Source organism: Labrus bergylta, chromosome 3 (assembly GCF_963930695.1).
Source record: "Labrus bergylta chromosome 3, fLabBer1.1, whole genome shotgun sequence".
Taxonomy (NCBI): domain Eukaryota; kingdom Metazoa; phylum Chordata; class Actinopteri; order Labriformes; family Labridae; genus Labrus; species Labrus bergylta.
This window is the reverse complement of record NC_089197.1, coordinates 6,776,905-6,804,657: the sequence shown is the minus strand read 5'-3', so window position 1 is coordinate 6,804,657 and position 27,753 is coordinate 6,776,905. Positions and strand designations below refer to the sequence as shown.

At 46.0% G+C, this 27,753-nt stretch overlaps 2 protein-coding genes across 4 annotated transcripts in view; one reads left to right on the top strand and one right to left on the bottom strand.

The window, feature by feature from the left end:
• The window catches only part of shank2b (SH3 and multiple ankyrin repeat domains 2b), a 208,477-nt gene extending 199,640 nt beyond the window's left edge, over positions 1-8,837 (top strand). Inside the window, exon 24 of the mRNA XM_065952563.1 lies at positions 1,791-8,837. Coding sequence (XP_065808635.1) covers positions 1,791-2,313 — 523 coding nt within the window. The 3' untranslated portion in view covers positions 2,314-8,837. The remainder of the gene's footprint in view (positions 1-1,790) is intronic.
• A 1,540-nt stretch (positions 8,838-10,377) lies between these two features.
• LOC109976228 (src substrate protein p85) lies at positions 10,378-27,038 on the bottom strand. Of its 3 annotated transcripts, XM_065952565.1 has the most exons (16): positions 26,878-27,036; positions 24,262-24,362; positions 24,072-24,145; positions 23,848-23,977; positions 22,537-22,647; positions 21,848-21,902; positions 19,819-19,929; positions 18,868-18,978; positions 17,642-17,752; positions 15,252-15,362; positions 13,791-13,846; positions 13,651-13,720; positions 13,297-13,562; positions 13,043-13,172; positions 12,172-12,240; positions 10,378-11,861 (listed from the first exon to the last, which is right to left on the bottom strand). In XM_065952565.1, the coding sequence occupies exons 2-16, from the start codon at positions 24,343-24,345 to the stop codon at positions 11,725-11,727; spliced, it is 1,626 nt and encodes a 541-aa protein (XP_065808637.1). In that variant the 5' UTR covers positions 24,346-24,362; positions 26,878-27,036; the 3' UTR covers positions 10,378-11,724. The 3 variants fall into 3 exon arrangements, with proteins under 3 accessions (XP_065808637.1, XP_065808638.1, XP_020482046.2); XM_065952566.1 differs by lacking the exon at positions 19,819-19,929 and having other exon boundaries at positions 26,878-27,038; XM_020626390.3 differs by lacking the exon at positions 15,252-15,362.
• Between the last annotated feature and the right edge of the window lie 715 nt (positions 27,039-27,753).

The window sequence follows — 27,753 nt, the reverse complement described above, 5'->3', positions numbered from 1 at the left end:
AAAAGTAAAGCTTGTATGTAAGTTGATTCAGTCTCTGTGTGTGAGATGCCGGGGGGGGGAGGGGGGAGGGGGGAGGGGGAGGGGGGGGGGGGGCACTTTGACGGTGGCCCACTTCCATTTTGGCAGAGCGACCCTCCTTTTGTTCCCCCCTTCACTTCCCCTCAGGCCGTCCCATATGTCACAATGAGGAGGGAGAAATATCTAGGCTGCCACACGACACAACGAGAGAAGAAGTAAGTGTTTGAAAGTCTGGAGGTCAGACTTTCTCCCTCTGAGTCATCAGAACAACTCTTAATGACGTTTAGATCCGTATGAGGATGAAAATCAACAGACAGGATCCTGAGGGGAAGTTTATTCTGCACGTGTGTGTGTGTGTGTGTGTGTGTTTGTGTGTGTGTTTCTGCTCTGAATATCAGCACATCCGTCACATCCCTCCACGTTGAGCCAGCAGGTAATGTGATGGATGGAGCGTTTTTATTTGCTGTGGTTGGATTTGTTGTGTCGGAGAAACTTTCCTGCCTCCTGTTTTTATTTTCAGCATGGACGAGTCTGAGATGATTCCACGATGTTCTTACGTCAAATGAATCCCCAGTTTGTGTTCCTTCAGTTCAGTTGTAGGTCTTGGAGCTCTCTGTTGGTTTGGTCTTGACTTTGTAAAGTTTAACTGATGTTATAAAATGTAATTGTTCACTTTATACAAGCTCCTACCTTTTTTAGTGGTGGAACTCCAAACTGTGTTTCATCTTCAGACTTCAGATTCCATGTTTAGAGAAGTGACATTGTGAGTCGATGAATCAGAGAGAGATTTAATAAATAACAAATAACAAGAACAGGGTGGCACAGTGGTTAGAGCGCCCCATGTATGGAGGCTGCAGTCCTCCGAGCGGGCGGCCCAGGTTTGAATCCGACCTGTCATTCCCCACTCTCTCTCTCCCTGATTTTCCGGCTCTGTCCACTGTGCTGTCTCTCCATTGAAGGCACAAAAAGCCCAAAAATAAATCAATATCTATCTATCTCTAAAAAAAAAAAAAAATTAATAATAATAAATAACAAGTGGACAAATGTGTACAAATATCTCAAAGTATGAAGCTCATGTAGCTCAAAGGTCTGAACAGAGACTCACAGAAAACCAGCCGTCCTGCCTTAAGTCTAACCAGGGAAGAGTCGCCACCTTGTGGTCATTTAGCAGCATTACATGTGTACGTCCTCGCAGCAGTGACTTGATGAACAGCTGAAGTTTAAGTTTAATGAACAGAGATCTTTCTCATCATGACTCCAGTGAGCCCATTAGAGCACCACATCACAGTACGCCACCTAGTGTTCAGAAAAAGTACTTTACCCTCTGGGCAGCTTTTTGGTTTCAGTTCAGGAACCATTTAATGTCAGGTGACCTGCCAGGTCATCTTTACGTCTGATTGGTTTGTCTTCTGATTAAATATCTACTTTCTGAATCTGTCAACGGGCGCAGCATCTTCATCGACCTCATACGCTCTGTTCCAGTTTCACCGACCTCCTGCTGCAGAGGTCAGCTCTGATAACGTCCCCGACTCTCAGGACTCTCGATATCTGGAGGACTTCATTCACCAAGGGGACAGAAAGACAGCTCAGATGTCCGCATTAGCAGAAAACCTCTTAAGATAATCAGATAATCAGACGAGGTGTAAAGCTGGTTATGGAACATGTCGTTCAGAGATGGCGTTCAGCTCAGCCCGTGCTGAAAGATCATCTGAGGTTAAAAATTAAATATATCCGACCTGATCTTTTCTTTCTTTGTCTTTTGTGTTCCTCAGGCCTCCGACAGAAGACTCAGGAATGCGTAACAACGCGGCCTCTGCCCTCACCTCCACCCCTCCCAGCAGCCTCCCATCACAGACACACCCCTGCAGCCCGCCAGACTCCGCCTCCTCCCTCACGCCCTGCTCCTCACTGCCACCCTCTGTGTCGCCCACCCTCACCGACGTCTTCGGCCTGCCCACCCCGCCCATGGGCAGCGGCGGCGGCTACAGCCTGAGCTCCTCGTGCGGCGGCAGCGGGAGCTCTCGCTCCCCGTCGCCGCTCACGCTGATGCAGGCGGTGGCGGCCTCGGGGAAGCCCTTCGCCTCCAAACCCATGGAGCTTTGGAACAAGCACGACGTGGCCGACTGGCTGGAGAGCCTGAATCTGGGGGAGCACAAAGACGCCTTCCTGGACAATGAAATCGAGGGCGCACACCTGCCATCCCTGCAGAAAGAGGACCTGATCGACCTGGGCGTGACGAGGGTCGGCCACCGCATGAACATCGAGAGGGCCCTCAAGCTGCTGCAGGACAGATAAGCCCTGAGGAGGCGGGCGGAGTCAGGGCCGAGGAGAGGGAGGTGTTACCGATCACTTTTACTCTTCATCAGACATTATCTCAAGTCGTGGATCTGGGTAGAAGTTTTGTCCAAGCTGATGCTGCCTCTTGCTGTTTTTGTCCTCTCTCATCCTCTGTCGCCCTCATCCAGTGCACCGGTGTTATCCGCCCTCTTCCTCCTCTCCCCCCCCCGCCCTGAGCACCAGGGGATCATGGGATGTCGGGCGGGACAGTTGGGGAAAAAGAGAATAGCTGCTATGTCACATCAAGGAGAGTGTAAGCAGAGGAGGCCAGCACAAAGGACTGAAACTAAAACTCTGGAATAGTTTGAACTCAAACTCTGAAAGAAACACTCATCTGGAAGTTTCTCTTAGAGACTCGTGCTCACCCAACCGCTTTGGAATACTAAAGACTTTGTCCGTGCACCCCGGTGTGGGTGCATGAAAACCAGCTGAGCTGGTTGTTGCTCCTTTTCTATCTTTGCTAGAGTTTGTTCAGAGAATAATATTTCTTCACTAGAGTCCTACCGGAGTTATATTTCTGGGTGCATCTAAGGTTGTAGAGAACAATTTGCGATAGACTTCATTTTTCTTGCTTTTCACCTGTTTGTGTCAAAATAAGAACATTAGATGACATGTTTAAAGGAATATGAAACAATATCTCATGACGCGCACACACACACACACACACACACACACACACACACACACACACACACACACACACACACACACACACACACACACACACACACACACGGTATGCACAGAGAATAAACGAGAACACACACTGTCTGCACACACACACACACACACACCCCGAGCATGTATACACACACAGATACGCCGATGGCCTTCTTCTCCAGAGAGAGAGCAAAGCATGGAGAGAGGTGGTCACCGGAGGAGGAGGAGCTACGCTGCAGCAGACCACGCCCACTCAGTGTCCACCTCTTCACACGAGGTACGAGACGGACGCTGAGACGGTTGAACCAGCTTCTCGTCTGTAAAGGGCACACTTGGCCTTTCCCTCTACTTCAGTGTGTGTGTGTGTGTGTGTGTGTGTGTGTGTGTGTGTGTGTGTGTGTGTGTGTGTGTGTGTGTGTGTGTGTGTGTGTGTTAATGGTTGACCCGAATGATTAAGGCCAGTCTATCTCTTTCCACGGATCTGTTAAATAGGCCAGCCTGTAGGGAAAGTAGAGCTGTTCTTTTCTTTCTTTTCTCATCGTGTCAGCGCTCCCTCCACTTCACTTTAAGCAGGTCGACACTCGGCGTTAACGCGGCCCCACAGTGATGCTGACGTATCACACACCCCGTGCGTACGTGGTAGAAGTTGATGTTTTTTTTAACGAGAGAATTGCATGGTTTGTTTAAAAGAGAAAAGTTAGATTTTTGGGGGAGGAATCGGCTTGTTGACTTTTTCTGGACGGCGAGTGAGATGAGAAGATTGATGCTCTCATGTGTGAGTCGAGTTTTTATTTTAGCATAAAGACAGGAAGCAGGAAGTCCGGCTCGGTCAGACGCTCATTGATATTTACAAACACAATCTGTTTGTGAGGGATCTTCTTTTGGTGTTTGTTTCTCATTCCTCTTCAGAAGCTGTGTCACATCATGTGGAAACGAAGAGGCAACAGCTGGCTGCACACGAGACGATGTTAGGTCAAAATTTCCCCCACCTAATGATCAGGGGGCGTGGCCTGAGTCAACCGATTATTTGTCCTGAAGTGTGTCATGTCAATACGATGATTTCACTGCTCCTGATGGAGTCAGAGCCGCCTCGATCTGGAATTATATTCGTCCAACATGTTTGATATTTATGATTCCAGATCAGGCTGCTTCTTCCTGAAACAGCCAATGAGAGCGAGCAAACCGGGAAGCTTCACAACATAAACACACCTGAGCACCATGCAGAGTGGAATTTGTTAATTTCCACAAAAAAACGCCCGGACAGCCAGCTGACGACATCCATCGTCCTCCATCTTTGTTTTTCCTCTGAAGTCACATTTGATCACTCGAGTTTCTGTGAAATCATGAGGAGGATTATGATGTTAAACATCTGTTAAACTGACCTCATGTTTGTGGTCTCTAACGTTTTTAAAATCGGTTCAGATTTGAAAATCTTCTCGTTTGTAGCCAACATAACTGCATCAAGTAACATCCCTAAACCAATCGGCTTTCAGCGGGAAACAATTTAGCTTCTCTTTAAAAGACGTGCATACGGTTTATAAGTGCAGATAATTATCCTCACCTTCGAGTTTATACTTTATTTCTGACTCAATCAGCGGTTTCAATCTTCTCATCGAACTCTTCCAACAAATGTCAAAACATGAACGGACGACCTCCAATAGATCCCGACTCGGATCCTGTTGCCGCCCTTTCTAGTGTCCTGATATTAAAGATCTCTAACTCACAGGTTGATGTTTAAAAAAATCTCAGAATTTATAACGTTTCTATTCCAGCCTATCGACTGACCCGACCTGTTTTATACACCGTTCTTCGTTTAAAACGAGAGCGGAGACTGAAGCTAACTGGAGCTCAAACACAACCAGATCCAAAATCAACCAAACTGCGCTGTGAGGAGGAGCAGGTCTGTGGTTTGGGTCCAGTACTGGACTTAGGAGCAGAGCGTTAAAGGAGACGTAAAGTTTGTGAGCAGTGCAGCCTTCGTGGAGCTGTTTTATTTTATCTTAAAGGAGGCTGCAGAAGCTAAACTGAGCAGCCGCTACAGGAGGTCGTCTTCATCCTGATGACGTGAAATCTGCACGACCATCGGCTTTTTCGAGCAGATGGAGAATCTGCAGCGTCAGGGTTTTATGTCAGAAACACAAGCAGAGAATGAGATGACAAAGCCGACAGATGTTTTTCAGATTACAAAGTGATAGAAATTATTTCTGGTGGGATGTGAGTTTCTCCGAGTCTTACGTTTCATACTCCGCTGCAGCTCCTGAAGGACACACCGCGGTCAAACATGTTTTCTAAAGTCCAGATTTGAAAACCAGATCCACATTTCTAAAGCTGGAGATGCTGTGTACGTGTTTGCTAGTGACGATTAAAGGCTGGTCAGAAGTAGAAGTACAGTATGTGTTGAACTGTGTGTATATAAGAGTGTTTAAGAGGATATTTGATTCAATGTATAGCTCTATTAAGAGGTTTAGATTATCTATGAAGGAGGATCTACTGTTGCCAGAGCTGACCTGAGGACCAAAGCAGTGGATTCACCCCCCCCACCACCACCACCACCACTTCCTCCAATCATCCTGCAGAGGATGCCTTAAATAGCTCACAGGCCCCTCCCCCTTCCCTTCACCTCCACCTTTCTGCACCACTGTCGCTCGTACAGCTCGTGTCGTATTTTAAAGTAGATTCTTTCAGAGCACGCCTCACGTGTGGACGATCCAGTATGTGCTCCACGCTAACCCGACGTCTGCAGAGAGAGATTTTAAAACACCTTTATTTGGTTTCATATTGCACTCCGCGGCTTCATGTTGAGGTGCAGCTCTCGAGGAGACTAATGAAACATACACAAGCTCTGTGTTCTGTGAACATTCAGCCGTACGGAGGCAGCCTGCGCGGGACAATGCTGCTATTATCCTGTTCCATATTTTAAATCAAACAGCGACGCGTCGGCCGTGGGATAGAAAAGCACAGTATTTTTAAAGATTTGTATAGAGTTCTATGAAATTTTATAGAGGTTATCCGAACAAGACACTCATGCGTGGATTGCCAAAAAAAAAGAGAAATACTATATAGATAAAAATGTGATTATTATTAGACTTCTGGGTTATGTAAGAAGCAATATTTATTCTGAATGAATCTCCTTGGTTGTGTTTTATTTTTCCCATTTTGAAGTTACATATCATGATGCGTTCACTTGTCAGTGTTTTCTTGAAGTGTTGCCTAACGTAGATACTACTGCAGTGTAAGATATTTTGGCCAATCAAGTGAATCCCAAGGTGTACGGTTGGCAGCGAGGGCAAACACGCTGCAACAGGCGAGATCATCGTCACACAGAGAAACAGGAGGCAACTTCAGGATGAAAGCACGTTGAAAAAAACCCACAAAAGTCTAGAACAATTACAACGGAACGAGCTGCAAACGCAAAGAGAAATGTGCTGCAGGAAACGTCAATAATTAATTAACAAACGCAGAATAAAAATGCTTTATATCTCCAGATATCACAGCGGAAAGGCTCCAGGCCTGTAGGGGGCGCTTGTTGGAACTGGATGTTGGTGAAACATTTTTGAAGACACTCATTTCAAACTTCCTGTACTGCTTTCAGGTGTGAACCAAGCGGTATCCTCCAGTTTTAAGAATGAAGCAAATGTGGAAATGTAAAATAAACTGCAGTTCATTGAGTGTCCACTAGAGGCTGGATGTGAAAGATCCTTAATGTCCCATACACACCTTACGTTAAAATGTCTGTTTTGACAGCAGAAATTAAAATGTTCATAGCCTGGTTCAAAAACGATTCTGTTCTGATTGGTTAATGTCTTAATCAGAGCGCATTGTTTTTTTATTTAATAACTCACGCGTTTTGATTTAATGAAGGATAAGATTTAGCATTTATGCAAGGAATTGATTTTAAAATCTATCTCTGGATTTAACTGATTATTCGAGGGCTGTGACATGCCCCCAAAACTCACTGACTTTTGCACACGCATCAGGCCATGTGAAGATTTTTTGATTTTTTTTTGGTTTTGCAAAATGGCTCCATAGCGCCCCCTTATACTCTTGGTGAAAAAAATCACCATTTGTAGTCGTTTCACCTCCGTGCACAGACACATGTATCATGCAAAGATCGACAAAAAGAGTCTCTTACTGTCATGGTGAGAACCAAACAGGAAGTGCAGCCATTTTTCTTTATTTGGATCTTTTTAAAGGACTTGTTTTCCTGCAGCCTGCTGAAGTATTCATTTCTTTCGGCTTTCTGCAGCCGTCTTTGTATTTTCAGCTCGTCTCTGTTGGTGAACGTCGTGAACTTTCCTGACTGAACTCTTTTGTGCCATCTGCTCGGGTGTTTACATCTGCTCGGGGTCCCGCATCTGCTAGTGACGTCACACAGTACGATCGACTGTACGATGATGTAGCACACCGTGATTGGCTGTTGGTCGGAGAGTTTACAGATGTAGTTTTCACTGGTCTACGGACGGAGAATATGGATGAACGACAAACTGTCTCAACAAGAAGTTAGAGCACATGGTGCAACCTACATTTGATGTTAAACTTGGCTTACTGTCTGTCACCAGCAGGTGGCGTCATTACAAACATTGAAGAGTGGCCGTGTAAATATGTTCAGACAGGGACTCTCATCAACCGTGTAACTTTTAAGTCAGTGGTTCTCCACTGACTAGTCTCAGGACCCACCGCCAACTCCTCCGTGAGAAGAACCTCGACCCAATTTATTCGACCAATCAGATTGATTTACTGAAAAATTGTGCAGTTTGGACATCAGTCGGTACAAAACATGTGACAGAAGCAAGAAACTGAACAAAACAAACATGTTTAAAAAGCACTTCAAATATTTGTATTTTTTTCCAGCCACACATTCTTGACCTAACGAAAAAGGCCCCGCGACCCACCTCAGGGTCCCGACCCACCAGTTGAGAACCACTGCTTTAGGGCACTTTGGATGCTGTGTGTGTTTGATTTCTTCCTCTTTCATGAGGAGACGTCGATCTCTCTCTCCTACTCTCTGACAGCCAATCACAGCGTGCTTACATCAGCATACAAACGCAGGCGATGGACCTCGAGCCGATGTGACCACCCGAGCACATCTCGACCTTCACCGTTTCAGTGCGTTTTCCCTTTCAGGCCACCGTACAGAAATCTTCTGACGACCACCGTCTGCCTGACTCTCATCCCCTGAAATCCCTCAATCTAGAGTGTGTGTATAAAAACAAGCAAAAAAAAAAGTGTAAATTAAAAAAAGAAAAAAAAAGAAGAGGCCATTTGGTAGAAATATATGAAACCTATGTAAATGTAAACAAACATAACGCCGCCAAAAAGATTAGCGGTGGCCGTCCTTCAGTCACCGACAGTTTTCTCTCTGTTGTAGATCTGAGTAGATGTAGAAGAATCTTTCAAAGCCTCGCCATGGCGTGGAGCTTTCACCAGGCCGTGTTTAGACCAGGCATGGCTCACTAACCCCACCTCCACCCAGCCACCCCCCCCCCCCTTTGAAACACTGCTCCCACCTTCATCATCGTTTGTTTTTCTTAAATTGATTTTCCTCATCAATAGATTTTATTCTTTAAGTCTTCATAGAGGCTAAGAAATGTTTTCTCAGTAATTTGTGCAAAGACTTGTGTTCATGTTTTCTATGTTGCTGTAATTTTGTGCTACTGAATCATCATAGAGTCGACTAATTACTGAAATGAAAAGAGAGAGAATTTTCCTGTAACTGCACTCTTAAGCCCCGCCCCCCTCCCCTCCCCCCCCTTTCAAATCCTCAAGATTTCTTGTATGGCAACCAAAATTCACTGTAAGAAATAAATATAATATTGCACTAGTGTCGTCTCCCTCTCTCTGTCCTTAACGTCCGCATGTTCACACCAGAATCATCTCTGAAGATCTTCAGCATCGTACCTCGTTAAATCAGCTGTTCCAGCTCGGGATGTAAACACATTCAAAGGAAATTCACTGGAGTTGCTTTCTGTGTCAAAATAAAATGCTTGTATATTTCATTTCTGTGCTCTTATATCTTCCTCGTTCCTGACCCCACAGAGCGTGCTCACTTGGAGTCGTAGTCCAGTGGCTCTGATCTGCGTTCATTAAAAACTCTGAAATCGACATTAATTGCATTTTATAACTTTTGGGACCTATTGCTTCTTATCTTGTCCTCTGATCCTCTTGTTCAGTCAACGAGTGGAGAGAGATGTTGAAGTGATGTTTCCCTTTTTCATGTGCTGCACTAAAGTCCTATGATGAAATGCTTTCTGCCCCCTGGTGGTAAATCTGTGCACTGCATGTATCTGCATTCGAGTTCGAGTTGCACCGAGTGACAAAATTCTTGGGGCATTTTATAAGAATTTTCCCTTAAAGTTCAGACCAGACCCTTTTAAAGATCGTCTAGGTGTTAAACTGTGAGGAGGACTTTTAGCAGGATGAAGAGTTTCTCAAGCTGAGGAGGGAACAGAGAAATGTTCTCTTGTAGGTGTCATACTTTTAAAGAATGTCTTATTGTTTATCACACACAGATGCTAATTTCATGGTGTTGATGATTACACAAAGTCTGACTGGATTCAATGATTGGGCCTAATCCATTTCAGTGTCTGTCTATGCCCATTATCACTAAGAGAGCACCTATTTCTCAATTTACCTGTAATCGTTAAAAAGGTTATTGGTGTATTTGTTTGTAGTTGAAGCCTGACTCACTTTATCTACTTCAGCTCAGAGATGCATAATTCAGTTTTTCCACCAGAGGGCACTGAAGGGTTAATTTTCACTGCTCATGTCTTCAGGATCTGCATGAACTTTGTCCCATTATTACAGGAAACAGTAAAACATTTACACAATTCTTGTATTTTATTTAAAGGTCAAATATCCTCCTCCTCTTCAATTAGTTTAAATAAGTTTCAGAGCTCCTCAATCCACTCTGATCCTGTATTTGATCATGTCTATAAACCCCTCTATTTCAGCCCTGCTCAGAACAGGCTGTTTCTGTGTCTGTACCTTTAAATATGTAAATGAGCTGTGTCTGACCACGCCCCCTCTCTGGAAGGGCTTGGGTGTCTCTGGCTTTCTCGCTCCATGTCCTATTGTTTACGGTGAGAAGGCAGACTCAGAGGGCAGAACAAACACCTAGCTGTGGGAGTCACCCACCTGTGGGAGGGGCTACTGCCCTTTGTGATGTCATGAAGGAAAAATCTGCAAACAGCCTGTTTGAGCACACATTTTCTGAAAAATGGAGCAGGTGAAAGACGGAGAGGATGGACTTTTCTTATCATTGGGGGGTTTGTAGACAGACTAGAGACACTTATTAGAGTTAAAGAAACATGGTGAAGTGTGTAATGCATCATGTGTTTTGTTTGTTGACATTAAAAGACAGACTGATTTATAAGTCATAGTTTATTTATTGAAACTAAAAAAAAAGAACAAGCAGGTAATGATGCGACTCGAGCAAACAGAGGTACAGATAAAAATAATGCTTTTGAAAAGGTCACTTTTTTTTTTAATTAAAAAACCCCGAAGATGATTTTAATGAATCTCTCTCTCTCACACACACACATTCACACACACACTCACACACACTCACACCTGTTTGAGCTACACTACTGCGATCACAGACGCTGTCTGTTAGAGATAATTAGTGTTAGGAGAGAAAATAAAGCAACGAAGCCTTTTCCCTTAACAGCAGCCTGATAAACGCGTCTACAGGCGTCGTAAGCCCTCTCGTTTTGAAAAGGTCACTCACTCCGAGGTCGGGGCACACGGCTCGGCGGCTGATGGAGGATGTCAGCTGTTCCGTCACCGTGCCTCACCACGTGTGCACATCGACACGTTACGACACACAAACCCGCAGGCAGCGAGACATGAAGACAAAGACGAGCACAAATTCTCATAAATCCTGATCTCTCTGTACAAAGATGAGCGGAGATGATTCAAACAACGCCGTGAGCTGTGGCGTTTCTATGATTTACCCACAGTGGAGAGGAAGTCCTAAACTTTGTGGCACCGTTTACTCTGAGCAGCTGAAGTGCCAGTTAAAGGAGGAAACTTGAATTTGAATCATTGGTAACAAGCTCTGTGGTAGATGTGAGTATTCAGAAAAAAAGGAGACGGCTTGAAGCGTCGATCAGGAGATTTAAAATCCTCGTTCTGCAGACGCACCGAGAAGCAAAACGTGGATCAGCGATTGGTCGACGTCAGGAATTAGCCTCAATATACAAATACTCCAAACGATATCACCCACAGTCTGCTCCTGCTTACATGAAGGTGGAGCTACTCAGCAGTGAGCCTCCGCCCCCCCTCCTTCTGGTCTTTGGTGAGACTTAAAAACTCTCCTCTAGCATGTGTGAAGAAGAACCTGATCGCACTCGAACACCGTGTTTAGAAAAATAAAAAGCTGCAAAATGCATCTCCACGTCCGAGCTGCATTTTGGAGCTTTGACTGTGACGACGCTTTGCGTCTGTTTTTTTAATCTATATAATGAAGTCTAAATATTCTCTTAGTGTTAATCCATTCTGGGATAAGTCGTCGACCTCCTCCTGCAGCGCGGAGAGAAACTTTTGGAAGAGGAGGAGGAGGGAAAGAAAAGCCGGAGTTAAAGCGCTAAAATGAGGTGAGGAGAGAAATCATCGGGGTATGAAAAGGACAAAGAGGGGTTTGAAAAACGTATCCTTTCTCTCGCTCTCTTCTTTTTTTTTTTTTTCTTGCACAGGGACACGGATCGTCAATCATTGCCGGACCTCCACGTAGTTGGCGGGGAAGAGGCCGTAGGCGCCTCTGCAGACGCCTCGCCACCAGCCTTCATCGATCATCTCGATGTTGGTGATGATGTCATCGGGGTCGAAGGAGATCTCGTCGTTGCCGGCTGAAACAGGAAGACAGATCGATTAAAGGGAGGAGAACAGAAGGTGATGAATGACATGAACAAAGACATCACCAGCTTCTCGAGCTGCTCTCCATGTTGGAGGAGGATAAACTGTTTGCCAAAAAGACTTTTTTCCTGATGATCATTTTTGGGTTGTGATCCTGGTGCATCTGTCAGAAAGCAGCACAGACACAAAGCTGGGCCACGTTTCAACAATTCCCCAAAATGATGTGAAAAAGTTTCTGAGTCCTTCTGCAGACTCTTAAAGCGCAGGGCCTTTGAGTCCGAGTCACAGCTCTCAGTCTCTCACCTGCTTGGTAATCGTACAGAGCGACCGCCGTCACCCCGAGGTCCTCGCCATAGTCGTACTGTTGGCCGTCTGTCAGAGGAAGAAAAAAAAAGGATTGTTTGTGATCTAGGTGAACTGACTGAGGACTGATTGTGGGGCTACAGGATACTTCTCAGTACAGTTTGAGGACATGAAATCAGAAATCTCACAAAAAGAAAATATGAAAACAAGGAATTCAGTGTGCAGACGTCCTGCATCACTACATCTTCAAAGACGGTTAATATGTTCAGTGTTCAATCAACGAAAAGATTCACATGAGTGGTTTTTGAGTAGTTAATAATATGTAACTCTGACCCCTAGTGTTTAAAATGGGTACTGCAGTCTAAATTCTAAACATTGTAGAGAGCTGTCTCCCCCCGATCCTAGTTTGAGCACGTTTCTGCTCGTGGAGCTTATTAGAAACATGCAGAGGCTTTTTAGGTCGGGTACAATCACTTCTATCTGAACCACTTCTCTTGCCCGCTTCCATCGCTGCAACACCTGTTGACCTGATAACTGCTCTCATATCTGGGAAACTGAGGGGCGTCCAAAATGGACGTGTGGGGGTACCTTAAAACCGCCTACCTCCTCTGGGCCAAACAAATCCAGAGCATTCAGGAGCAGAATCTAAAGTTAGAAGGAGGACATACTGGCTGCTGCATTGTTGTCAGAGAAGCCAGCACTTCAACATAGCATGTTTCCTTAATGTCTGATCATAGAGTAAGATCACTTTATCATCTCACTCACTACACATCTCACTGATTGGACCTTTAAATCTTATATAATCTTGCGTGTCAGGTATTACACACAAGAAAGAAGTCAGCACCATCACTTAATAAAAAACGATGCTCACCTCCTGCTGCTGCGGTCTCGTCTGGGTTCTGGTAGAGCTCCTCCTCCTCCTGCTGCTGCGTTTGTGGCTCCGCCTCGTACAGCTGCTCGCCGTTCTCCTCTGTGGTATCGTAATACGGCTCCTCTGATTTCTAACAAGACAAAACATCAGCTGTTTACATTTCATGCAATAGATCTATCTACACGTCCCATCTGCCTCGTATCAAAGTATTTCCACAACCTTCCTGCTTACGTCAGAGAGACCTCCCGACTCACCTCATGTGTTGGAGCAGCAGCTGGTTGGACGGCCGGGGTCGGGCTGGGGGTCGGGCTGGGGACGGGGACGGTACTCACAGCAGGAGCAGGAGCAGGAGAGGGAGCCCTGGGCGTAGCCTCGATTATACGGCGTGCCTCGTCTTGCTCCTGCTTCTCCTTGGCCTGTCGACGCACCCGCTCCTCCTCAGCCCGCTTCCTGTCCTCCTCCTCCTTCTCCCTGGCGATGTTCTCGAAGCGGGCCTTGATGCTTCCTGTGCTGCTGCCGGCTGATGAGAAGAGACAGAAACTATGTGAGGATTTCAGACACGGGTGGAAGTTCTGGCTCACACACAGCTGATGGCGATGAATTCTCACCAGCTTCCACAGGTTTGGTTTTCTGGTACGATGGGGTCGGCTTCTCCACGTGTTCAAAAGTTCCCGCGCTCTGTAGAGACAAAGACGTCAGACGGAGCTCTCCAAACACAAACACAAACGCAAAAAGTAACACTCCATACCTTATCCATCCGGTCGTTCTGGACGCCAAACTTCCCTCCAAAGCCTTTAGAGTAATCTGGAGACAAAGATGAGATACGCAGCGTCAGTGTGTGCTCTCTGTAAACCACACAACCACAGTCTGCATCGTTCAAACTCTTTTTCAGAGCTGGGCCACTTTTCAAATATTTACTACTGAAACAAACTGTTTGGGAATCGCTCCACTAGCTTAACCCTAAACTTCCACCAGATACGTGTGCACTCCTCACCTGTCATCATCCACAGGCTGCGTTCTCAGCAGCACCGCCGGACAGCTGGAGTGCCAAAAGGAGTTCCCGGAGTTATTATAGATTACACTCGCTACAGCCCGAGATATCCAGATGTTTGTGGTATAAAACCATTTAAAACACATCAACAAACAAACATAAGGTCATTTTTCTGAACCGTCAAAACTGGGTGTTTTATTCTGAAAATCAACCGGATGTTTTAATGTTTTTTCGATGTCTGACTTCCTGTCCCACTCGATCTGTTCTGTGCTAAATTGATGCTCCGTACTCCGGCATCCTGCAGAAATCTGCTGGAGAGGACTCCAGACTGAGGGAGCTGAGACGCAGCGGAGTCAGAGGAAGCACACACATCGAATAAAGTAAAAAACTATCAGCTCTGCTTAATGTGGCGGGGCGGAGAGACGGACCGAACACTCATCTGGTGGAATTTAGGGATAAGAGAGCAGCAGGAAAAAAGGTAACCTTGCTGTTAAAGTGGGTCCCCTAAAAGTTGTTTTTGTCCCTGACAGACTCAGATTGTTATTCCAAGTGTGTGACATCACTACAGAAAGAATCCCTACAGATTAGAGGTGAGTATTGGAGCCCTCTCTGCGTTCAGACAACGCAGACTGTGGTTGGTTTAAAGTGATAAACAGAAGAACTAAAAGGGTCAGAGGACGGGCGGATGCGTTCATGCAAACCTGTAAAGAAGAGAAACCATAAATAAAAACTGAACGCAGCAGAAGAGGAGAGAATCTTATATACGATATAAGCCAGACATTGGGGGGGGGGGGGGGTCAAGCAGCCATCTTGGCTCAATCTTTGCTTTAAGATCAGCTGTGGTTCTGTGAGGTCGCAGCAGGTGAGCTTCATCAAACGCATGTGGGACAATGACATGCACAAAATGAATGAAAGCACATCATGGCCGTGCTGGAAACAGCAGGAGGGAGGGGTGTGGGGGGCGGAGAGTGGGAGGGGTTAGCGTTAACACTTTTTCTGGTTTTAACTTTTTACCATGACGTTAAAACATGTGAGCTAACATGAGGGTATCTTTTGTGTTTCTGGTGATGCAGAGGCGGGAGGGGTGTAATAGGGAATAGGGGAAAGGGAGGCAGGGCTGAGGATGAGGAGGATGGTGTGAAGGGCAGGGCGTCAAGCTCGGGGGGGGGGGGGGGGGGGATTTAAAATTGGGGCGGGGGGTCAGGGGAGTTTCAGTGCCTTTCTGGGACTCGTGCTTGGCCAGGCTCTCCTTGTGCTCATATCCCAGGGCACACTGGTCCTGCTTCTCCACCTGTACCCCATACTGCCCTCCAAACCCACGCTTATAGTCTGCAATACAACACACACACACACACACACACACACACACACAGATATGGACACACGATAACCGACACATATATAAACACATATATATATACAGACAAACATATAGACACGCTGATACAGCAGACAGAGAGGAGGGTCCAGGATAATAGACCAAACATTTGATTTTAAATAATAAGAAAAAAGGCTTTCTATAATCTACTCACCGTAAAACTTCAAATAAAAGCCTGTCCATATTTAAGATCTGGTAACTTTCACTAGCCTGGTGCTGCTGCACATTTTTACAAATTAAGGCAGCTCTCGATTACACCGTGTCCTAACCGCACGCGAACGCTTGACATCACGACACATCATGCATGATCTCACGCTTGCTGTCCCACACTGCATCAGTCAAATATTTCATTATCTACTCAGTGGATTTCAGTTTCCCATTGCCTACTGTAGAACATCTGGTGCTTTTACTTTGAAGGTAGACTAACTGAAGTGCGGTGCTTTTACTTTGAAGGTGGACTAACTGAAGTGCGGTGCTTTTATTTTGAAGGTGGACTAACTGAAGTGTGGTGCTTTTACTTTGAAGGTGGACTAACTGAAGTGCGGTGCTTTTATTTTGAAGGTGGACTAACTGAAGTGTGGTGCTTTTACTTTGAAGGTGGACAAACTGAAGTGCGGTGCTTTGTTTTGATGAGCTGTTGACTCAAATCTCAACACTCAGAGGCTCGTTGATAAACGGCTCGCAGTGAGACGATGTAAGTTTTACTCTGGTGTTGACAAAGGTCAAAGGTCAACATTTCAATCATGATGTGGATTTTATTAATGCACCTTTATCTCCACTTTGTAAAACAAGCTAACACGCTCTGCTGAGGGAAAAAAGGGAGTGTCCCATCTTTGCTGTCAGTCACCTTGTAAATAAGAGCCGGCTCATTTCATAGACTGCAGCAAATAAAAGCCTGAGCTCTTAATAGGAGTTTTACGGTATAACTGTGTTTTTCTTCTTCTACCATAGTGTGTGGTTTTGACTTCCTCTTATCAGAGCTTCTATTTCTCCCACAGATTGGGGAAGTTATCGAGCTTTGAAAGACCACATCCGAAGCCACAATGAAACCACATCAGAGCTGAACAGGAAGAAAGATTTGAGGGTGCTGAACTCAAAGCAGACAGACTAGAAGAGGTGGATTTAAAAGCCCTCCTAGAAGAAGAAGAAGAAGAAGAAGGACAGTTTGAAGTGGAACCGTTTAACAAAAGGAAGCATGTTATTCTTCAACTTGGTCAACAGGATCTGCTGTTGGAAGGTTTTAGAGTTAATAACATTAAACAACTTCCAACTACACATTTTTATTAGAACCCGACCGATAAATCTGCAAGCCGATAATATCGGCCGATGTCAGCATATCCAGTGACAATCGGTATCGGCTAATTTTATCGCAGATATGCGCCGATATTACTCAATTTATTCACAAGTCAAACAGCATTTCATTTGAGTTTTATTGTAATCACACTAGCAGTTCTCTTTCACCAGCAGAGGGCGCTATATGGATTACAACAAGCATCATCACTCTGCGTAGTGTCGAGCAGTGATCATCCATCCATTTTCTTCCGCTTATCCTGGCCTTAATTGTAGTAAGTCCACCTAAACTTCCACCCACCCCAGTAACCTTGTCCAGCTCCTCCTGGTGTATTCAGAAGTGTTCCTAAGCTAGATGTACGATGATCCCTAATGAGCTCTAGGTCCACCCCAGGGTCTCCTCCCAGTTGGGCGTGCCCAGAAAACCTTCAAAGGGAGGCGTACAGGAGGATCCTGATCAGATGCCCAAACCACCTCAGTTGACTCCTTTTGATGTGAAGGAGTAGCGGCTCTACTCCAAGCTCCTCCCCCTCTCTCTAAGGCTGAGCCCAGACACCCTACGGAGGAATTTTATTTTAGTGGCTCGAATCCTGTAACTAACTATCTTGTCTAACTACCCAGACAAGATGGGTAGCCATCTTGTCTGGGTAGTTACCATCAACACAATAAATGTGTATAGCCATATCTATCTATCTCTACAGATTGAACGTAGATCTAAAAAAGATATTGGCTGATATATCGTATCGGCCCCAAAACTCACATCAGTCGGGCCCTAATTTTTATTTTTCTTATAAATGGAAAAGTTCAGAAAAAAGGAGACGTTAACTCATGTGTCACACCTTTATCAAGCTACAGCTGAAGGTGAAGCCATGTAGGTGCATCTCCTCAAACCTGTAAATATAGGGAATAAAAGCCTCTAGAAGCAGATCAGAAGCAGTACCTTTCTGGGATTCATGGAGCTGCAGTTTCTCCTGGTGGTCCCATCCCAGCGCCGATTTATCCTGTCTGTCCGTCTGAACACCAAACTTGCCCCCGAAGCCCTTCACGTAGTCTGCAGACGCACAGAGCACGAAGAGAGGAGACGACATTAACACGTTTCTGAGAGTTTCTTTTGTTCTCTGTATGACACGTATAAAAAGTGCAAAAAAACTGCAGTTCATTGGGTGTCCACTAGAGGCTGGCTGCAGAAGCACAGGAAGTCACATACACACCCACTCAAAAAAGCTGAAATTAACATGGTTAACAAAGCACAATACATCTGATTAGCTCATGTTGACCGCCATTGATGGGACTCCAATCCCCGGCCCCCCTGCAGTAACAGACAGGTGACATCACTCTCAACTAAACTCTGTTTCTGATAGGCTAGTAACGTTGGTTAGGGTGAGTGCGTCCTCACAGCCTCAGATCAGACATCTAGCACGGTGCCGGACAACTTTAAGCCCCGTAAGTTTCTCACTGGTGCATGTTAGAGGTCGACCCAGTTATCACAGTCTGCACCATGTTTGCAAACCAAGCCCCGGTGCATTGTGGGGAATGCTTGAGGACATAAACACCTCCAATATCAGCCTGTTACTATCAGCTGCTGTTGGCCAACCAGGCAGTAAAGTCTGCACAGGTGTGTCAGTCAGGAATCTGCAGGTGAAGCTGCCTCTGCTGTTCAGACGAGTCGGGACAGAAACGAGAGAGAGAGAGAGGGAGAGAGAGAGAGAGAGACAGAGAAAAAGACAGAAAGATAGAGCGAGAGAGGGAGTAAGGGGGGAGAGAGAGACAGAGAGAAAGAGAGACAGAGTGAGGGGATAGAGAGAGAGAGAGAGAGAGAGAGGGAGATAGAGAGAGAGAGAGAGGGAGAGGGAGAGGGAGAGGGAGAGGGAGATAGAGAGAGAGAGAGAGAGAGAGAGAGAGAGAGGGAGAGGGAGACAGAGACAGAGAAAAAGAGAGAAAGATAGAGAGAGAGGGAGTAAGGGGGGAGAGAGAGAGACAGAGTGAGGGGATAGAGAGAGAGAGAGACAGAGTGAGGGGATAGAGAGAGAGAGAGACAGAGAGAAAGAGAGACAGAGTGAGGGGATAGAGAGAGAGGGGGGGGAGGGACTCAACAAGCCTTTAGCCTCTCTGATAGCATCGGCAGCAGCAGAGTCAGGGAGATGTCGACTCGTTCGTCACACTAACCTTTCTGGGACTCGTGCCTCTCCGTCTTGCCCTGGTACTCGAAGCCCATCGCGCTCTTGTCCACCTTGTCGGTCTCAACACCGTACTTGCCGCCAAAGCCCTTAGCGTAATCTGCCGGAGGCCGGGAGGAGGAAAAGCAAAAATTAGCACAAGAAAAGGTGGAGATGACTTTATCCCATGGAGCAAACTCTTGTGTTTGTGTTTTGAATCTGTACGGTTAATCTGAGGTGTCGTGGCGGCGTGTTTTTCTGCACGCTCTGTCAGCCTGTAGATAGTAAACAAGCAAGAAATACAAAAATAAAACCATACAACGCCATCTGAGGAGATTTTAGAAGTGTGTTTTAAGGAGAAAAGAATAAGTTAGCAGGAGGAAAGCTGATATATTTACAACAAAAGGCTTGAACAAAAAGAAGGAGTTTACATAAATTAAAGCATCCCACTCCTCTGGGGAAACCAGTTGGGTCAGGCTGAAGCCACAGACCAGCTGGTACACGGTGGCGTTCCCCTGTAATCTGAGACGCGGAGGGAGCCGCAGAAACACATGAAAGGAGACGGAGAGTAAACGACCACCTACATCCAAAAAGGTGTTTAAACTCCTCTGAGGCAGATGTTCTGTGTGTGCCGTATCTTTAAAAATATTGTGACAGGCATTCGTGTTTTAAAAAACTGAGGTCGTTGGGGAAAAATCCCATCATGCATTGCAACCCAGAGGAAAAACAGAGAAATCGTTTGCAGCAGACGAGAAGCTGAGGAATGAAGGAAGAGGAAGAAAAAACAAAATAACAGGATTTGTCAGGACCTGTGCTCGCTGAGTCAGACCACGCTGTGTGTGTGTGTGTGTGTGTGTGTGTGTGTGTGTGTGTGTGTGTGTGTGTGTGTGTGTGTGTGTGTGTGTGTGTGTGTATCCATTCTCGCCGTTTCTCTCCAGGTTAAAGGGGATTCCATACAAACCTTTCTGGGACTCGTGTTTCTCGGTTTTGCCCTGGTAATCGAAGCCCATAGCGCTCTCGTCCACGCGGTCAGCCTGCACGCCGTATCGCCCCCCAAACCCAGTGGAGTAGTCTACACAGCAAAGCAGGGGGTGGGGGGGGGGAGGGGGCAAAGTCAGGGTGAAGCAGCATGGTAGGCAGTGATAAAGAAGCAGCCCTATTCCAAATTCCTCCTTTACTTTAACTTGTGCCCCGTTTCCACCAAGCGGTCCGGTAAGGATCAGGGGCCGTGTGTAAGCCGGACGCCGATAGCTGCCTCAGCTACGTAATAGCGTGACATCATAGCAGCGCGACACAGTGTACCCCGCCAATAAATTCAACGTAGAAGAAAAACATGACACAGTAAACGAAGGGGACGTCAAGTAACTTGTCTTCTTTCTCATCAGCTGTGTGCCTTTCAGGGTCGGATTGGTACGCTTGGCACTTCAACAGAAGAGTAGAAAAAAAGTCGGACAGTATGGACCGGTGATTTTGGAACCGCTTGGTGGAAACAGGGCTTAACAATCCTGTTTTCTGCACATTTAATCTATTCCTGGTGACGGAGGAAGCACTGGAATTGGGTAAATGTTCAGCACTCGTTTGCGGGGGATGAAAGCAAAACAAAAGGTGATGATGATATGCCGACATGAAAAGGCAGCCTAACAAATACTAAAAGCTAAGAAGCAACATGGACTCTCAGGGCAGCGGGGTCACTATGAGTCAAACCTCAGTCTGCAGTGTGTTGTATTGTTTTGCTTTTACTCCAGCACATTGGACCTCTAATGTAACAGTGACTACAGGGTGTAAACGCCAAAGATCTCAGTTTGGTGCTCTTTGGCGACACATATGGTCATGAGTGGTAACTGCAGGTTGCAGGAAAACCAACCGGACAACCAGATAAAACAAATGCAGCGGACTTTCATCCACGGGACATCAACTCAATCACAACTGTGTTAAACTTATTCTGCAGAAGATAGTGACATAACAGATATTTATTCAAAGGCAGAGTCAGCAGCTTTCTCCTTCAAAATAAAATACAGACTTCTCCTAAAGTAGAGCTGCTCCATCGTCCCTTCTGGGCCTCCGTACATGCTGTGGTGGTGACTGTGTCTGCAGAGACTCTGTCCTCTGACTGGATTTTACTGTTCTGCTTTGTTCTGGTTGATTCGGGACGTTTCTGGGCGGAGGGCTGGTGTGTTTCCTCCAGCCAATGACAGCGCAGCAGGTGAGTTTAGGAGTGGATACAAGTTAGTGATTGGACGTGGACGTAGTGCCCAAGAAGAGAAAATATAATCAGAGTGAGGAGAAACACCAAGCGGATAAAGCTCGTTCTGAAACGAGGGTGAACCTTGTGTTGTCTTTTACCCGTGGACGTGGAGTTGATCTGCTTCCTGTTGGACAGGAAGGTGACAAACACCGGCGGTTAGCTTGTTCTAGCGACAAGCAGTAAACGTACACACTACGTCCTGCAGTGAGGGTGAGCTTCTGGGGGCGATGAGCGGCCCATGCTGCAACGGACATTTCTCCTGACTCTACCTTCAGGTGGAAGTTTTCCGGATTATAACAGCACTCATAAAGTGTTCATTTTAAATCTAATGTGCTGGAGAACAAAGCCACATGATGCTGTCTTCATTCTTACAAACTGCTCTGTGACTCATTCTGTGCCAGGGAAACAAACACAAAACAGCAGCTTCACCAGCCCACACCGCTAACAGGCTCACATGGTGCGTCTGGAGAGTGGGAACCTGGCAGAGCAGAGATCAGGCAGCTTCTGATCAACACAACATGAGTGTGTGTGCTGCAGCCAACCTGCTCAGTGTGTCTCCTGCAGGCAATCTGCACACGGTCAAGAAGTTTACATTTCTAACGTGTCGTCTGAATCAGATGTCCTCGTGCTGGGTCATGCAGCATATTACTCAAACGTTTCAGGACTAGTCTGACAAACTGAACTCCAGGTAATCTGTCAAAAGCTGAAATAGATGTTCAGAGAGAGACAACAGGTGTGACATCACCTTTCTGTGAAGCGTGTTTCTCCGTCTTCCCGGCATACTCAAACCCAACCGCTGACTGGAAATAGAGAGAAAGAAGAAAGTTATTATTCCACTGTACATTCATGTCTTAACCACATCAGAGTCACCATGATTGTGAATATTTCCTGGAGCTGCATCAGCCCAGCTGTGCATCACTTCCTGTAAGGGTAGTTCTTGTTTTGCTTTTTTTTTTTTTTTTTTATCTTGACCAAAGATGGGGGTCTAAATGACTTAAAGAGACTGACTGTCAGTCGGAGGTCTGCAGATATTTCTGCCATAGTTTCTCCACTGATGGGGGGGGGGCAGATAAAATAGGACGTGCCTTCTGTTGCCATGGTGATTTCAGATGCTGTATGTAAGTTTGAGCAGGTCACATCAAGGGTAAGTCTGGGTCTGGGTATCGGCTCTTGGCTCTGCTCACACGAGTGTGATTATGTGCCAAAACATCAAACATGTCAGACGTTCAGCTGACTAGGCAGGACAGCTGATTGGGCTGAGATCGGACCCAGTGCACGACTGACGCCGGGTGATTGAGCTGGAACTTGGCCCGGATACCGCAGGTTTTGGATACCAACTGAAGCATTCAAGTAGAAAAGTCCCCCAACCCTTTGCACCAATCAGTCATCATCTTTAAAAGTATAGAGATGTCGTGAACGCGCTGAAAGAAATACCTGGTCAACACGGTCAGCCTGGACTCCATACTTCCCTCCAAAACCCTTTGACGTGTCGGTCTGGGAGCAGTGCTTGGACAACTTCATCTGGTAATCATGACCCACAGCAGACTGTGAAGAAACACACACACACACACAAATCAGAATAGATTAGGAACAACTGAGGAGAGGTGGAGGGGTTATGAAGAGAACAGTTCAGCAGGAAACACAGCCAGCGCTCAGAGGCGGTGACACCTGACTCATCACACACACACACACACACACACACACACACACACACTGTGGTGTAAACAGTGCAGGGTCATCACATTCATGCTGCTGTGACCGCACGGCCAAGAGACAGAAAGGTGTGGATGGACAGAGCCGCTCGCCAGGAAAGATTATGGAGTGTGAAACAGCCACAACTGAGTCAGCCTTTTCACACACACACCATGAGACACACACAGACACACACACACACACACACAGACAAAACTGCTCCTAAAGCTGAAAGGACCCTCAAGTCCTGAGATTTGTGAAAACGTCGGCTAAATGAAGAGGAGAGCTCTCTTTAAAATATGAAGGACATATTTCTATAATGCAAACCGGATTATATTTAGAGTCTGCTGCAGGAAAATCACAAATACAACTAAACTGGCGTCACCGCTCAAAGAAAAACATGATGGTGCAAGAAATGAATGTTTGACCACACCTGCGATCAGCCTATTGGTGTTGAAATCTATATATGTGGGTGTGGCCCCTCCTCCTTTGGTCACAAACTATCACCTGGAGAAGACCGCTGAAAGGGTCCAAATGTTGCGACTGTGATGGAATAAAACTTTTTGGTGACATTTGAGTAAGTGTGCGGGCGTATCTCATTCCTCAGGTGTAGTCTCCTCCACACACGCCCAGTATGTTGTGTTTTATTTTGAAATTGACCGGAAGCTCTGTGCGTTTCCTTGTCTGACTTCCTGTCAGGGTTGTGATATTCTGTCCAGCTTGACGTGGCTGCAGCGAGCTCTGTTGAAAAGTAGCAGAGCGTAGTGGCGCTGCTGGCACGCTCAGGACACAGACCGCGGCGCTCGCTGTGGAAACACAATCATTGACTAAAGTGGTAGCAAAAGACTGCGGCACTGACGGACCGCGGCCAATGGGAGTATGTGTAAATTGAGAGTCAAGGTCCATTTGTGGAGCAGAAACAAATCTACAGAAAAGCTTCTGAATCATTTAGCACAATCCAAATCTAAATCAGGAAACCCGGCGATTTCTCCAGGACTCTTGGAAAAGGTCAAACTGTCCTTCTGTGACCCTGTGTCTCCTTTCCCCTCTCACCTTGTCCATGCGGTCCTGCTGCACTCCAAACTTTCCTCCGTATCCATGCGAGGCCTTGGGCATGCACTCCTGCTCCTTCTGCTTCAGGCTGGTGTGCTCCGTCGACACCGTGTTCCGCAGTTCGTGGATACTTAACCAAGAAAAGCACAGCGTTAGGAAGACACATTTGTGGGACTGTGTTGGCCATTTTTAATACTTTGAGGAAACCACATGCGCTTCCTTACTCTATGTGCCCCTGATGTCCTGAGCCCGACACCGTCTTGGCCCCCCAGCGCTGCTCCTTCTCCGACACATCGTTCTAGAAATCCACGAGAACAGGAAGAAGAGGGTTCAATGATTATCATGCAGCGAGTGAGGAGAGGGAGAAGATGGTTTTAGAAGCGCACTGAGGACGAGTGAAGGGAGCTTTGGTACCTCAAAGTCGGGGTCGGTCTCCCAGTCGTCCCCCTCGTCATTCACAGCCACACCGATGGTCTGTCCTGCTGCTGCCTTCCACATGTTTAGAGCAACACACACTGAAAGACAGCATCACATAAAATCAGATAAACACACTTTATCTACCTGATTCAAAGGGGATTGTTTTAAGAAGATGAAGAAGAAAGGACATGGTGAAAAGCTGAGGGAATACTGTCTGAATGTATCGCTTATTTTTGAGTGTTTCTGTGTTCCTGTTCGCCCCTAACGTCCCAAAGGAGTCATCTTAACTCTCCCAGTGCCACAATATTTGGTAATAGGTTGACGTCCGCAGGGGTCAACAGGGCAAATATCGGCCCCCGCTGGCATTCAACCGATTCATCGATCAACCTTAAACTCAGCAGTCTTCCTCTTGAAATTTGTTTTCGCAAGTTCACGTGTGAAAAATCCTGCTGTCGTGTTGAATCCCTCTCACCTGCATTAAACACAGACGCTGCAGAGCTACGTGCTGAAAGAGAGCGTGGTCACAGTAGCAGAACATTAAACTTCAATATCATACTGGTATTTGTATGATACCACTAACTGTTTTGATACCACAGCAACAGAATCAGACGTCTTTTGCAGCCAAAACTGGGGGTTTTCTTTGGGTTGTTTTTTTGATAGGACAGCTGAAGAGAGACAGGAAATGTTGGGAGGAGAGAGGGTCGGAGACATGCAGCAAAGGGCGATGAGGACAGCAGCCTCTGTTAAATGGGGCGCGTTTTTAGAAACTCCTGCAAACTCTCGAAGTTGCACAAACACAGTTGCAATGTATCTGTACCCTAAATGTTGCCAGCATATTCTTGCAATCAAGACAACTTAAACTCCTCTGCTTTCTGTCTGTTTGTATGCGACATCATCTGTCACTTTCACATCTTTATGAGACGACAAAAAGAGCCAGAAGGGGGCGAAGCACTGTGTGTGTGTGTGTGTGTGTGTGTGTGTGTGTGTGTGTGTGTGTGTGTGTGTGTGTGTGTGTGTGTGTGTGTGTGTGTGTGTGTGTGTGTGTGTGTGTGTGTGTGTGTGTGTGTGTGTGTGTGTGTGTGTGTGTGTGTGTGTGTGTGTGTGTGTGTGTGTGTGTGTGTGTGTGTGTAGTTCCCACTGTGCCGTGCTTCCACAACACTGAAACGCAATGTGAAGTCACAGAGTGGGACGCCATCATTACGCTGTAATGGAATCAATATGAATCTATGAAGACGTGATGACGGCTGAGCTGAGTTACGGCACTTTTGCGGAGAAAAAACAAAAGCAGCCTGACAAGGGTGATAGGCTCTCTTCTCCCAGCACTGGAGAGGACCCCTCACCTGGCAGCCGTGCAGCGTTCTGTTCCCTTCAGAGGGCTTCAAGAGAGCGGGCCAATCAGTGGGAGTGGGGCCTTAAAGAGACAGCAGCTGAAATAAGCTGTTTTAAAGTCTGATGTGAGTTTTAGTGATGCCAGCGAGAGGTTTTTTTTTTTGCAAATCATGCCAAGCTGCTCTGCTGGTTTCACAGACTGACAACATGGAAGGTAAACATGAGGAGAATATGGGAGCAACTCCGAGTTAAGTGTCTTGCCCAAGGACACATCGGCCACGTGACTGCAGCAATTGATAACTAAAAATCAAGAAATTACCGAAACGTGGGTGTCAAGGACTTCTGAGGTTTGTGGCTGGGGATCGAACCCGCAACCTTCAGGTTGAGAGACGACCGGCTCTACCACTGAGCTGCAGCCGCCCTTTTAATCGTGTCATCAGAAGGTTTGGACTCCCTTTACTGAATAGTGTGTCTGTGAGTCTGCATTAGCATTTAAGAGGAACAAACGCTTTCTGTGCTAAACCTGATTCCTGACTCAGCACAATGTGGGCATCAGCATCTGTGTTGAATCAGGGGCTCTGCTCACCTCACAGGGGGGGGGGGCAGACACAGAGAAGAGCCACCTCAGACCCGGAAGTAGCTCCAAGTCTCAACTTTAAGTCTGTCAAGAGAATTCCCCACAACACAGCCACACCCATATACAGCTACAATCCAAATCTGAACATTGTCCCTCTTTGTGACCACGCTGCGTGAAGAAGAGGTGCAACAAAATGCGACTTGTTAAAAAAGAAAAAGCTCTTAAATAACAGGAAACAGCTGATAAATTACATTAACAAGCTGCAATCACGTCATTTACGTAAAGCTCGTTTGACGTTAACCTACCTTTTGCGTAAATGTAGGTTAGTTTTCTTTAAAGTAGGCCAAGCCACTTTATGTATTTAACTTACCAGGATGCGCGCGCAGCTTTTCCCAATTAAAACGCATTTAATTAAACGTTGACGCTCGCGATCACACTTATCAAACAGACGTTTAAATGAGGATGAAAATCTCCTTAATGGTTAAATCGACGACGGGGAATTAACATCGAGTGACGAAAAGAGGTCAAATGTGATGAACTTAGGTTAAATTAAATCAGAATAGTGGTGTATGAGTCTGCCTGAGTCGCTGGTATTTCCTGTTCCAGTTTTCCAGTCAGCTAGCCGGCTAATGCTAACACGCCTCCCTCCCGGAATGATTAACTGATCTTTACACACACACGGCAGGTAGACATCTTGTAAAACTCACCTTGTTCGACAAAAGGTAGCTCCGGCCACACTCTCTACAGGTTGTAAAAATCCTCCCCTGGTGGACGTGGGTCCGTTCAGACCTCCAGCTTTGATGGAGAAACTGTTACGTTTCAGGGATCTGATGGCTCTCTTCCGGCTCTCCCAGTATCCCGAGCTCAGCCAGCACTGACGTCACGAGGGGGGCGGGGCTTCAACATGTACATTTTCCCCGTAAATTTCAGAATAATTTCTAAATTTCACTTCTTTTTTTTTTTCAGAGTTATGTTTCTAGGCATTTTGTTTCCATTTAATGTCATTCCTCCATCTTCATTAGGGCAAATTCACAATGAAAAAAACACACATCCAACTTTGTTTTTCTTAGATCAAGTTGAAAATAAAATAATTATTGTACATAAATTAATGCACCTGGTAATTGTAGGATTCTATGGAGACCCTTAAGTCCCAAAAAGTGAACATTTTTAATATAACCACCTTGTGCTTTACAAGATAATAACATGCACAAAAGTTATTATCCTGAGTGACTCAAGTTTCTCTGCAGCTCAGCTATACTGATTTATACAACACGTAATCTGTGAGTTACAAGGAATTAATTGTGGCCTCTTTTTCACTAAGTTAGAAGAAGTTATACTTTTCTAATCCCACAGAGGGGAAATTCCATAATACACACGTTCACAAACAGGATCCTGTGGACATGATCTAATGGAGAGATGTCAGAGTGAGGGAGGCTGCCCGCTGCTCCTGAGCCGGTGAGGGGTCACTGCCTTGTTCGAGGCCACTCCAGTCGTGCTCAGAAGTGAACTGGCACCTCTCCATCTTAGTGCTAACCCAGTTAGTGCATTATATATGTTTAAACTTAGTTCAAGTCCATGCACAT